Source organism: Pogona vitticeps, chromosome 14 (assembly GCF_051106095.1).
Source record: "Pogona vitticeps strain Pit_001003342236 chromosome 14, PviZW2.1, whole genome shotgun sequence".
In the NCBI taxonomy this organism is placed as follows: domain Eukaryota; kingdom Metazoa; phylum Chordata; class Lepidosauria; order Squamata; family Agamidae; genus Pogona; species Pogona vitticeps.
Genome location: NC_135796.1, coordinates 639,464 through 653,060, shown reverse-complemented (window position 1 = coordinate 653,060; position 13,597 = coordinate 639,464). Strand labels below are relative to the sequence as shown.

General features: G+C 53.2%; 1 protein-coding gene across 2 annotated transcripts in view; it reads right to left on the bottom strand.

Annotated features, from left to right (window-relative positions):
• PRR14L (proline rich 14 like) overlaps nt 1-13,597 on the bottom strand; it is a 22,060-nt gene extending 8,463 nt beyond the window's left edge. Inside the window, exons 1-4 of one of the 2 annotated variants that reach the window (XM_020799078.3) lie at nt 13,510-13,597; nt 11,271-11,902; nt 9,195-9,279; nt 2,217-7,776 (exon numbers count right to left, since the gene is read on the bottom strand). In XM_020799078.3, coding sequence (XP_020654737.3) covers nt 2,217-7,776; nt 9,195-9,279; nt 11,271-11,708 — 6,083 coding nt within the window. In that variant the 5' untranslated portion in view covers nt 11,709-11,902; nt 13,510-13,597. Of the gene's footprint in view, nt 1-2,216; nt 7,777-9,194; nt 9,280-11,270; nt 12,862-13,509 lie in introns of those variants that run through there. The other variant, XM_078381888.1, reaches the window with a different exon arrangement.

Below are 13,597 nucleotides of genomic sequence, written 5' to 3'. Positions count from 1 at the left end.
GCTTTCCTCCGCCACCGTGAAGATGGCCGCACTCTGACAGCACAGGACGTTGGCCCCCAAGGCTTTGGAGGTTTGATCTGGGGAGAGACACAGAGAGAAGAGGGCTACCAACGGCAGACACAGGGTCAAGCCCCTCGGTTTCTTCGGAAGAGGGCCAGTGCCTTCATTGAAAAAAGAACAATGAGTCAACGCCTAAAATATTTGCTTTAAGCTTGCTCTCTGTTGTTGTCCAAAACTGTGGACTCCCAGATGAAGTATCAGCCGGAGGATCTCCCGCTTAGTGAGAGGGAGGGCAGGGCTGGCCTGCAAGAACCCGGATCATCTACGGCAGGGACAGGAAGGGACCCAGCCAAGCCTCTGGAGAGCCACCATTCCCGAGAACTCGGTTAAGAGGCAGCATCAGATCGGGGCAGCAGCCCAGAGGGGGTCAGTGGTTGGTCGCTCAGAGAAAGGCCACTTAGTCAGGACTGGAAACCTTGCAAAGGGATTATAAATCACTTGCAAGCGCACGGATCCTGCTTCCCTCCTCAGTCCTAAGGCTAAGCTCGCACACTGCAAATGCAGCCAAGTCTTGAGGACCAGCTTCTCTGTCCTAGTATCCTCAAGGCACTGCTCTTGTGAATTACTGCCGAGAAAATGCAACGAGGGCTTTCTGGCTCATTGCTATTGGAGAACATTTCTGGAATGTTTTCCAAAGATGTAGATAGAGTGTGGTTTGATTTTTGCATACTTGCTAGATTTATATTTAGTAAACAAAACTTTTTCATGTCTCAACCTCTCACAAATACTTAAGCTGAAAATAACTGATGGAGGGAGTGGGGAAGGACACATCCTGTGTTATTAATTCTCATCATCATCTTAGAACTCCAGTGACCCTATAGATCATGGAGTCCAGACTCTGTCCAGGAGGTCGGGCTCCCAACCTCTGGCTATTTTTAAAAAGAGCCTGCTGGAGCTCAGTCCGTTGCGTCCCTGGCTGCGAAGCCAGAGGTTGGCAGTTGGACTACTCACAGGGCCTCTTAAGGGAAGAGCCAGCCTGGGTGGCCTTGGGCCAGCTGCACACCCTCCTAGGGATGCCTTTTTAAAGAAATGGAACATGTATCATGAAAAAATAAAGCAGTGGAAAAGTGTCAGAAAGTGTTACATTTTGGAAAAATTTTCTGCGCCATGTCACCGCTGTGACCAGAACTATCTTAGAACTTTCTTAGTTCTGAAATTTGGGGGTTTCCCTGACCCCTCCATTTTTTTTAACAAAACAAACACCCAGATACCTCAAATGAGTTCATGGGTGCACGAGGTGAACCAGATCTGTCTGATCCTGCCCGGGGCAGGATATCGGCTCCTTTCCTTATTATCAGAAACTCAGTACAGCTGATCGCTTAAATACATCCGTATTTTCTATGCATCCCATGAAGGGATAAAGGGATTTGTTTAGACAGCTACAGAGGAATGGGGCGGTCATTTGGCATAGAGTCTGAATCACCCCACAGCCTCAGAACGAAGCATACTTTTCGCCCCCTCTTTCTGCATTTAGCATAAGAGAGGTGGTCAGCTTCCCTCGTTTCACCTTCTTTTGTCCCGGCTCTCCTTGCAGAATTAAAGTGTGCACAAGGCCTGTGGAGAGAATCTTGCCATGAAATCCATCAAGGACATGTTTATCCTGCTGAAAGCCTGTGTATGAAGGGGAGAGAGGGATTTTCCAGGGAGCTGGTCTCAATTCGGGGAAGGCCATCCTCCCTTTCCAGCAGCAGATAGAAGAGGGGGGGAAATGACCAGTTTGGGGGGGGATGGACTTGAGCCAGGCTCCAAAACCTTCCCTCCCTCAGAAATTCAGGAGCTCTGCCACCAGATTCTGCAAAGCATATAAGGGGGGAAGCTCACCTTTCCACAATAAATGTTCCGGTGCAGGGTGTGGGACGTGTGGCCGGGAGGGAGAAAAACAGAGTTAGTGGTTCTTGTCTAGAAAGAAACCCAGGGCGGGCTCTCCTTCCGCCGCAAAATGGGCTTCTTGGCCGAGGGCCCTTGTGAGTGTGCAAGTTCGACAGAAAGGAAGCACACGGACATGCCGGAGAGAAGGCTGGAGCAAGCAGCAGCAACAGCAACCACCCCACCCCACGTGTTCCCCAACACCTCTCCCCCCTCTCCCAAGAGAAACCCAAAAAACCAGGGCAGGCTGGAGAGGCCAATTCTCGGAAAGAAGGCGGGTGGAGGTTTACCTGTTCCTGAGGCTCAGGCTGGCGGCTGCAGCAGCCGGGACTGGCTGCCATTTGTAGCAAGCGGAGAGGAGAGGAGGGAGCTCGGAGGGGCCGGGGGAGAGACCCTGCCGGTTCCATGCGCTCAGCGCCCTGCCCAGGGAAGGGGGCACCGAGGAGAAGAGATCAGCTGGCCCGGAAGGGGAACCTTTTCTAAACCCCTTCAGGCCCTCCTGGGCAAACGGCAGCAGCATCGGCTTCGGGAGGCTTGGGCTCCGACGAGCCAGGCGTCGCTTCTTCGCCCAGAGCCGGGAGCAGCCCGGGGAAAGCAGAGCCAAGACGGTTTGGAGGCCACGGAGGTTCTGGGCGATGGCGTCTCCCACCAGGGCTTTGATTGCACTCAAAGAGGAGGACTGGGCGTCCTTCTGGATGGATGCCACATTCAGGCAGCTCGGAGACAGGAGGAAAGAGAAAGTCCATCCGGAAGCCTGCCAGGTGGGGACCTCCCTGGAAGTCGCCCTCCGGGAGACGCTCAGCAGGGCCGTGCTGCCCAGCAGGTTCCTCGTCGGGCTGGGATCCACTTGTATGTGGAAGGACACGGGGAAGACTGGAGCACAGAAGGCCAGCGGCGCTTTGCTGTCCAGCCCGAAGAAGCAGCACACCTTGGTGGACTCGATGGGATAAAAGCCCACCGGCTGAGAGTGGAACATCCTGAAACAGCCACCACCGCTGTTCATCCACGGAGCGTTTAACTTGACACTGACACAGGAGAACATTTCTGGGAGCTTCTGGCTTCCAAGGTGGTTGTATTTTTCCGGCATAGGAAGCAGCTCAGACGAGCGCAGGAGCGGCTTGAACTTTCGAGGATTTCTCGAGGGCACCAGCAATTTATCGGCCAACTTGGAGAGCTTCCGCAGGAGAGGTGGGTCTTTGGCCCGTCGGCCGAGCCCGAAGGGGTCCAGCCTGGTGCTCCGGCTGCCTCGGGGCTTTGGGGCGCAGTCCCAGGTCACGGCCCTCTCGCTTCTCGGCGCGGCCAGTGCCGTGGCAGAGCAAGGGGCGCCCATGGGCTTGATCCCAGGCCTGGGAACCCCCTCAGGCCTGGGGTTCTTGAGGGAAGCAGGACTTGGCCGTGGGTGCCCTTCTTTCGGAGCCTTGAACTTGCCCAGCGCGGGAACCCTCTCTGAGTGCCTCCTGAACAGAAGCGTGGGTTTCCTTCTGCACGCACTTTCAAAGGCACGCCGGCTTCCTTCACCGCTAAAACCAACCGATTTTGACAACACGCAGGAGACTGGAAGAGGGCGAGTCTTATCCTCTGATGGCCGGAGAGGTTCCCTGAAGCCAAGCTTCGGGCTTCCTCCTTCCATCGGCCTCAACTCCATAAAGTCTGCGGATCCCTTTGGCCTTCCTGGTTCCCTTAAAGGGCCGGGCGGGGTCCCACCACCACGGCTGCTCCGTAGGCTCCTCCTCGGGAGGGCCTGATGCCCAAGGTCTCCAGGTTTCACCCTCCTCCTGAGGGAAGAGCTGCCGAAAAGGGGCCCCGTGGCAAGGATTGTCCGCCTCAGGAATCCTCTTGCTCCCACCTTCCTTCTGGTTCTGTTCCATGGACTAAGTCCACCACACGCAGCTCCAGCCTGAGTGGCCGTCGGCTCCGCTTCCTGCTCCAGAGCCTTTGCTGTGGGTTTGGGACCCCCTCCCAATTCAGGAGCTCCCGTCTTAACCGGCGCCTCAGTGGCGTGGCTGCCTGGGGGACTCTCCGGCAGCAGCTTCTTCTGGTCTCCTGCTGGCTCCCGGCTGGCTCCCGCAGCCTGCAAACACCTGCCCTCCCTTCGCAAGCATGGAGTGGGGGCGCCTGACAGGCGGCTGTCTTGAAAAGCCAAGGTTATAGACCTGGAAAGGATCTCTGGGGAATTTCTTTTTGGAAATAACTGCCAAGCGTAATTCCTGTTCTCTTCATGCCGCTCAATATTTTCTGTTGATTTTGAGGGATCTTTGGCTTGAGTCATGCCACGTTCTGAAGCACATTCTCGGAGACTCACCCAAGGCGTTCGTATCTCTATTTCCTCCCCTGGTGGGAAGGCCCTTTCTTCTGTCCCCACGGGAAACGCCAAGCTTTGCACGGGAACGCCCAAAGAATCTTTAGTGTCCGTGGCTCGACTGCTCACCCTCCTGACCTCTTCTGGTGAGAATTCTGTCTCCTTCAAGGTGGGATCCGGGCTGTGTTTGGGTGTTCCCAACACAATTCCTCCTGTCCTCTGCTTGTCACCTACAGAACATAGGCCAGTTTCAGGGGCGGCCAGGGCAGAATCGACACAGGCAGCCTCTTTGACGGAAAAGCGTATGTGAGCCTTCCCTGAAATGACTAAGTTGACCTGATCATCAGCTTCGCTCTCTGCCGAAAAGGTCCCTGAAGGATGCTCTTCAACCCGAGGAGAGGAAGGAGCTTTTGAAGCCGGTAAACTAAACGGTCCATCTCTCTGAGATAACCAGGATCCTGGGGTTTGGAGAGGCTGCACAGCTGCCAAATTAGATCTTTTTTTGTTTCGAAATAACTCTGCATCCACTCCCTCTGTACTTCTCTGATCCTCAAGAAGGATAAAAGTTGGTAGGTCTGGCTGGAAGCAGGTTTGACCCGGAGGTGAAGCTGGCTTGCTGTTACACTTTAGAGATGGCTTTTGATCTGGCACATTGGAGGGGTCCCCACCAACTGCTGCAGGAACGGAACAGAATTCCTCTGTTTTAACTTGATAAGGCTGATCCTGAACGGGCTGAGGCCACTTTGGAGTCCTGGAGAGATTTTCCAAGCTCCCTAAACACAGCTTTGAATTTTCCAGCTCTTTGGGATCTTTTTTCCATAGATTTTCGGTTAACTCTGGCACCGTTTTATCAGAGGAGCCTATTGTGTTTGGCTGAAATGTTTCCTGAACATCCTTTTCCAGTAAAAGCTTGGAAGCTTGCAGAGTTAGGTCTTGGGTCTTCTGCAGACCTGGTGGGTCATTCTGATGGCAGCTGGCCTGTTTTTGAGCTTCTTCAGATGAATGGGTCACAGTTGATATACCAGGAACTCCATTCTGCCTCTCGGAGAACATCAAAGGAAGTGGAGAGCATTCAGAGAGAGACGCTCTCTCCAAGGATTTATTTTTCTGATTAAACAATGCTGGGCTGTGAGGACGACCGTTCTGTGTTTCCTGCTGACCAGCGGTTTTCCTTGGCTGATCAGGATCTGGATGATGTAAATCCACCAGGAGCAGAGAACAGCCTTGCCACTGTGCCTGGTCTGGACAACAAGGGTCCAGGCGAGGCTCCAAATTAGAGAGGTGACTTGCAGAGGGGAAAGTGGGAGGATTGGGGTTCCCTTCCGACTCTTCCTTGCTGTGATCTTTCACAAGCCTGGCAAGTTCACAAAGGGCAGTTTCGTCCACATCTCTGTCCTGTGCAGGCTTTCCTGCCAATGCACGTCCCTGATCGCCTCCCTCTGTTCTCACAGTTTCTACCATGTCCGGTCCATCGGATTCAACCTCCATAGAATCATCCGTTCTGGGTTCTTGCTGTAAGTTGGCAATGGGAGCGAAAACGCCCCTGTTACCATCTGGGATTCCTTCGGATTCTGTAACGCTCTCGCCACTGTCCGTCCTCTGGGGTTTGGCTTCTGCGGAGGACTCTGCCGCTCCTGCTGCTGAAAGGCCAGGAGGGGACGGGCCTGCGGGACAGACAGCATTTGGGGTAGGCTCTGCTCCATTCGAGTCCTCCAAGCTGCCTTCACAGGCAGGCTGGGCCCCAGGGACACCCGCGCCACGTGCCCAGGGAAGGGTGGCCGCCTCCTCAGGTACAGAGCTGTGGCTGATTTCGAGTCCACTACCGTCTTCCCTGCCTGCTTGAGCTCCGACTGTCTGGGCCTCGCGGGAGATGTCTCCTGAGCGGGTGCGGCAAATCTCAACGGCCAAACAGAGGTTGCTCCTGCTCTGCTCGCCAGGGGTGTGGGCCCCGCTCCGTGCTCTTCCCACATCAGCTGCCCTTTTGCCCACATCTCCCAGCGTCACGTCTCCGGTGTACTCCAGATTTCCATTCGCTGTAAGACAACAACCCCCGTCGTGACATGCTGAAGATAAATCTTCCTTGTTCTGGAGAAAGTAACTTGTGTTCTGTGTCGCCAGCTTGGCACAAGTACCCGAAGGGTCTCCTTTGAGCAGGCTGTCCGTGAACTCAGGGCCTTCAAAATCCATATCCTCTTCTTGGGTCAATGAAAGTTCTCCACTAAACAGAGTCGCTTCAGAGTGTTTTTCATCCTTCGCGAAGCTGACGTCCACGACAGGCCGCTGAGCCACTGAAGCCCTCTCCAAAAGATCGGTTCCTTGGCTGCTGCTGCTTTCCGTTTCCAACAAGTCATCTTCATTTAACTCACTGCCAGGACCTGAAGAGGCCCAGGAGGAGGAGGAGGAAGGGTATGAATCCGACCTTGCACTGAAGCTATTCTGAAAGCAGCCACAGCTCTTGGCTTCCTCCAAAAGAGTTCTCTCTTCTTTCACTCCGATAACCAGGCCTCCACCCCTGGGAGGAGGAGGACACGGGGAACCCTCCTCCTTTTCGATTCTGCGACTGCCTGAGGAGCCTTGACCCTCTTCTTCTTCAGTAGACGAATGGACATCATCCTGGAGGAGGGGGAGGCCACTTTCTGGATTCGTGCTGTTCCTTCTCGGAAGGGCTGCCGATCCCTCATCCTCCGAAGGAGGGCCTTCCTGAACGTCTTCTCTGCCGCTCCGCTGTACAGAAGCAACTTCCTGGGGTTCAAGGATTCTTCTCCAAAGACAACTATAAGCATGATCTGCACAGCTCTCCATTCCTTGTTCATCCTCGCCGTCACTGGACAATTCATCGCTGCTCCCTGTCTGCCACAGACTCTCGTCTATCTTTGGTTCGGAGGCCCATTCTTCTAAAAGTTTGATTTTTTCACAGCTGCTGCAGCTGACGTTTTCATCGCTGTCCGTCAAGCGTTCCGTCTGCACTTCACAGACGACGTGGACATCGGCACCCTCTTCCCACAGCATCATCATCTCCAATTCCAGGTTGCTCTCAAAAAGAAGAGCTGAGGCTCCAGAACCCTCAAAGGGAGCCTTGCTCTCCGCTACTGGCGCTGTGGAAGCGGCATCGTGAAAGTTCATTTCATCTTGCTGGGCAGGAAGCCCGCCACTTGAGATGGCACAAACGGGCTCCTCCTGACCGAGGAGCTTGTCTTCTCCACTTTGCGAACTTGAAAGGACCTTTCTGGCTGCTGATGAAGGGGCGGAGGCTGTCAGATCTTCCCATTCCTTTTCTTCTGGCAGCTGTCCTTCCGCTGGTGAGGCATTGTCCAGAAGAGTGAAAGGCTCTAGAGAGACTAAGGTGCTGACTCCTGAAACGGCAACTTTGGCATGGACTGTGTCTAGATCTGAGCGCTCATTGCTCTCAGGTGAGATACCTGTACTCCCTCGGGTACCGTCCTCTCCTCTTTTACTAAACAGCCCAGTCCCATCAGCCGTCATACCTTGTGTTTCTAGCATGGGCTTTGAGAGGCTTTCAGGTGCCACCTGCACTTTGGCTGGGTCTTCTTCTGCACAAAAAAGAAAATAACAAAAGTAAATCACACAAGGCAGGCCACTTCCCTCTGCACAAACGTACGGCGGGGCTGTCTCTGAATGTTAAATCCAAGGAGAGCAGACCCCCCCGACTCAACGGGGTTCCCTCGAGTCGGCTCCACTGAGGCAGCAGGGTCTGCCATTCTTGGGAGGAAAAGCTGGACTGAAGACCTGAAGGTTTCGATTCCCAAACTGAGAACCACACACCCTGAAAATATTCAGTTACCACTGTTTTGGTGATAAAATGTTCCTACAGCCAACATTTTAGGATGCTTCTACATTTCTGCAAATTATTTCTTTGTTTGTTTCTTTGTTTTATTTACAGGCTGCCTTTCTCTTGATAAGGGAACCCAAGGTGGTTCACGTTATTAAAAGAAGAGAGTTAAAAACATACTTAGTTAAACATTAAAAAAAGACTTAATAACACTTTAAAAACAAACTATGTACTAGTAATTCAAATGCAATGATTAATAGCAGGTAAACATTTAAAAAAATGACCTTCCGAAGTTGAGTAAAGCAGAGAGCGAGAACACACCAATCAAGCGAAGGTAATGGGCAAGGGAAAACATTTTACACATGAGGAAGGCGGAGCAAAGGTACTCTAGGGGCTTCAGTTTATCCAGGAAACCCTGTACAAGCACTTTACACGACTTCTGTCTTTCTACGCCATCTCTGCTTACACACTGAGTGTATGGTGAATATATAAAACGGCCGCAGCCCTTAACCCAGAGCGGGGGAGAGAGAGAGAGAGACTATATTCTCCCTTCTCGTTAGAGTCTCCTTCTGTGGGAGTAGAGATTCGGCCCTGGATATAAGCTAAGCCTTAGTGGGACAAGATGAGCCGAGGGATACAGCCACGAGGTTTCAAATAGGCAAACACTTTTTGTGAGACTCCCAGGGCCTTCTTGCTGTTGCTCCAGAACTCTGCCTGGGTTCTAGAATTCTAACGAGAACCACCTCACTTGCGGATGGATCTCTTTCCTCTGATGTTCACTAACTCAGTGTCAACACGCAGGGGCCGGACACAAACCATAGCAGAGCATCCGCCTCTAAAATGAGGACGATAACTGAGCACTTGATATGTCTGGCTGTCTACAGCATCATCCCACCCTCTGCCCCAGCACAGAAGAAAAGAGGTGCATTTTTATTTCTCTGGCTGGACATTTTTCAAAAGCTCCCCTATCTAAATTAATCTGTTAAAAAAGGAGGGGGCGGAAGCTAATAGCAGAATTGTTAGCTGCCCCCCATTACTGCACACCTTCCCCCATCCCCCTGCACAGAGAAAGTCAATTCAAATCCATATTAGCGTTTGTCTACATTTGGCTGCAACGCTGTCATGGAGAAAATACCAACCGAAACACACGCTTATACATATGTACAAACATTTGCCTACCGAGATTTTGCAGCTCTGCTGCTCTTTCAGTGGACGAAGGACTTGGGGGAAAATCTTTCCCCTCCTGGGCCAGCCGAGGCTCCTTCTGAAATGAAAACACGCCATGCACGTCATCAGAGTAGAAGCAGGACTGACAGCACCCAAGGTGGAAAAGTCATAATAACCAAGGATACTCCTCTTAACCATCCTCAGTCATCACTAAATGCATTCCCCCCCCCTCCACATTTATTTTATGCTACTTATGCTTCGCTAAAGAACAACTGAAAGAAAATGGTGGTCAAAGTATGGAACACTCTCTTGCCCAAAATCCGCCTGCCTGTTTCCCTGGGATTTTTCAAACGATCCCTGAAAACATGGCTGGTTCAGACAGGCTCTCCTAGAGTTTGTGCATCGTCATAGTGCAGAGGTTTTTCAACGCTTGTACTACCTGTTTTGCCACCTTGCCTTTTAAATCATTTCTAGTTATTCTGTGTTGCTTTTGTGTATCTGGTTTGATAAGTCTCATTTGGGTTTTTTTTTCCGTATAGTTATTATGTTAAGTTTTTTTTTTAAATGTTGTCTGTGGTTTCACTGTGTAGTGAACCACCCAGACTGGCCTTGATAACCAGATGGGGGGCTGGGGGGGGTATAAAAGTTGAATAAATAATATCAAAACCCAGTTTGCCTGAAATGTTCCAGTATCAGTTTTCATTTCATTTTACTAATGTTCGCATTACTGATTTTTAATATATGTTTTGTATCACAGGTTCTACAGCTACGTTAATCTGTTGCAGCAAAAATGAAAGAGTATTGTGGTCCCTTCGAGACAAACACAGTGGAGATGGAAAAAACTTGTGCAGGCCAGAGTCCGTTTCATCAGCAGAAGCGTTGCTCTCGGTCGGTAAGCGCACACTCGTATACAGGCAGGGAAGTAAAATACACCAGGTAGTTGCCAATGAAAAGGTGAAAAGCTCAGTCAAGGCGACAAGTCTGTTGACGTTCACATGCACGGAGAACAACCAAGCAAGTTGCTTATGGTGCGATCATTCACCGCAGCAACACGAGAGCCTAACAGAACCCCTTTTTCTCACTGAATTGCCAACAGAATCCTCTAAGTCTGTAAATACCTGTAGCTGAGCAGGAACTGGCTCGAACCCTTCCATCTGACGGTTTCGTGCTAGTCTCCCTCTGAACCTCCTCTGCTGAACAATGGCCAGTTTCTGCTCAGCTGGCAACGGTCCAGAGAAGCAGAAATGTCCCCTTACTGCTTTCTGAATGCTGGATTTGTTTTCCTGTAATAACAGGGAGCCGTCTTCCTCTGAGTCCACCTTGTTCCATCATGGTGACACTAACTGGGAGCTACAGCTGCCCTCCAGGGTTTCAGGAAAGACTTTTCCCCAGCCCTACCTGCAGGAGCCTGAACCTGAGGCGCTCTGCCCGCCAGAAGGGGCTCCATCAGTGCATTATACCACTTCCAGGTGGAGAGCGGTCCATTTGCCCAAGGCAGAATGCTGACGGGAACTCTCGGCAAAAGCTAGCAGGCGTCCCACTGAGAAACGAGCCCAGTGAATGGACCCTTGATGTTGCAGAGATTCTCTGTGGAGACTGGGAGGTCCTGGAACAGTCTGAGCAGGAAAAGGGGGCGGTGCTGGAATCTCAGCCTGAGGGAGTGCCTTGTCCCTCTCCCTGGGGGAGCGTGAGCCTCCTTTAGGTACGGACGGGGCCTCCAGCCCAGAAAGAGGACGGGTAGGGGAGAAGGCCAGGCCCTGCCTGTGAAGGGCCACGACCATGAAACAAGGCTAAGCCAGGGAGAGGCACCCCTTCAGTGTTTTCTAGCACCTCTAGGCAGGCCCGGAGAGGGTTTGGACTCACAACCGCTTCCAAAAGCCCAGCGTCCCTGCAGCTAGTCTCCTACCATCTCGGTTAGGGAGGATTACTGTATGTTCTGAATTCCCCAGATCTTTTCCTCGAGTTGGCTTGAACCAATTCCAGAGCCACAGGAGGTCCCTGCAGCAATGCCAAAAGTCTTGGCTGTACCAGGAAGGACTAAGAAAATGATGATGGTCCCCCAGTCCCCAGGTGGCCCCCAGGACTTACCTCTTCTGAACAACAAGCGTCCCGTGCGGTCTGAGAAAACGGCACCAGGCTTTCCACGGCAACGCCTGCCATGCCTTCTGCCCCTCCTAAACCTTCCCTCGGACAGTCCCGAAGGGAGTCCTGCTTCGTTAAAACCCAGCCTGGCGTCATGTTATCCTCAACAAGACCTCCGGTTTCTACAGGTTCTTTCGGAAGGAGATCCATCAGCCCGGGACAAGGCAGCTTGCCTGCACAGTCCAGCCTTTCAGGATAATTTTGGCGCCTGCCTTTCAACCCATGAGTTCTTTGGTGTTCGGACGGCAAACCGCTACACGTGAGCACAAACGCCGACGCTTCAGGCTTCGCCCTGAAGACTCCAACTGGATCCGACAGAGCCGGACGTTCTGCGGCATGGGTGGAGGGCAGCCCAGAGTACGGTTCTTGCACCACAGCAGACATAGAGGTCCAAATGAACTCGGGCACGTTTCTTCATGGGGTTGATGGCTCTCCACTCTATCGGGCGAAATTCGGTGCCTTTCGTAAATGTAGTTTTTCTACCTCTTCCAAAGCAGACGTAGAGGGGCAGAAAAGGTCTGTATTTCCTGCAGGGACTCTGCACCCGCCAACAACCTCAGAACAGGCAGGCTCGCCAGCTTTTGTGACAAGAAAACACAATATTCAGTCACAAAATGCATGCATAAATAACGCAAAGGAAAACAACTCCCTCAGCACTCTAGCGCCTGCAACTTTCCTGGTGATTAAAGCCTAAACTTTCAAAAACCAGAAGGATTTCATTTCTCTCTCTCTCTCTCTCCTTTCTATTATGCATTGACTGAGAAGTGAAATTTTTAGAATATTCGCCCAAACAGAAAGAGACAGATTTGGGTGGAAATGTTAAAGCGGGCCAGTTAGAGCCATTATTGGCGAATATGTTCACTTATCACTTTGTTTATTTAAAACAACCCTCCAAACAAGGCACAACATAAAGAAGTCAAATGAAAATTCTTCTCCCGTCATGCCGACTTGGGAGGCAACGTGTCACCCCCGGAACCAGGGCTGCCTAATGTTAACACCGACACCCACGTAAAGGCAGAAGTGGGGAGTTCTATGCGGTCAACTTAAGGTGACCCCACAGGACTGGAGAGAGGATAGTGGAATGAACACATTTATCCTCCAGAAAGGGGAAACAGAAGTATGATTATTGCCGTTACTTAATAAGTGACAATGAATACTAAGGGATAACTTGGCACATAGAAGAGGAAAGTAAGGGAAAAGCCCTGGCAGAAGTGCGCTCTCTCTCTCTCTCTCTCTCTCTCTCTCGCTGTGTGTGTGTGTGTGTGCGCGCGCGCCCCCAAGCATCTCCCCATGCCCTCCTCCCAAGGGCCTGTCCTGCACCCAAGCCCCACAGCCTGGGCCCCAGTAGACCACCCCCACTGGGGCTCTGGGGGAGTCCCTCACCCCACCCAGGGGGCTTCCCCTTCCCCTGCAAAAGGGGGGCTGGGGGGTGACCCTGGACAATCCCGCCGCTCTCCCTTGTCTCTAAATGGGTCTCCCCCAAAAGGTGGTCGCCCTGATATTCCCCCCCACACACGGCCCTTTCACACACCCACACACCCACCCACCCACCCCTGCGAGACGAACGTCGTGGGACCCCAGGAAGGCTGGGGAGGCCTCTTGACATCCTCCTCCCCCCCCCCCGGGCGCCCTCCTGTCCTGCTCCCTCCAAGGGCGAGACCCGGGGCGGGGTCCGCTCAGAGCCCAGCATCCCCAGAGCTTTTTTTGGGGGGGAGTAGTTACTTATTAGGACTCCAGGGCCCAGAATGCCGCACCCGCGAGGGAGGGGGCTTCCCTCCCCACCGAATGACGTCAGAGTGTGTGTGGGTGGGGGGCTTCCCCCTCTCTCTCCCTCGTGCAAAGGCCGCCCCACCCCCCAGGAGGATCGCCAAAGCCCGAGCCCCGGGAGGCCGTCCGTCCGGTGGGGGGGGGCAGAAAGGGAGGGGGGTCACCCCCCCTCCGCTGGCGCCCCCTGAAGGGCGGGGCGGGCCTGGGAACGGGGGTCACTCCTTAATCAAAGCCGCCCCCAAACTGCCCGCGTCTGACGCACTTGATGCCCCCTCCGCCCCCCCCCGGGTCCTCCAAGGGGGGGTCCCTTGGAGGCCGTGGGGGGGAGGACAGGGAAAGTTCCCTCCCCCGCGCCCCTTGTGTGTGTGTGTGTGTGTGTGTGTGTGGGTGCGTACGTGGAAAGCGCTCTCCGCCTCACCTGCGCGGCCCGTCGGCCCCCGCCAGCAGCCGCCGCCGCCGCCGCCACCATCGCGCCGCTCTTTCCCTTCGCGCTCTATGGCCGCGGC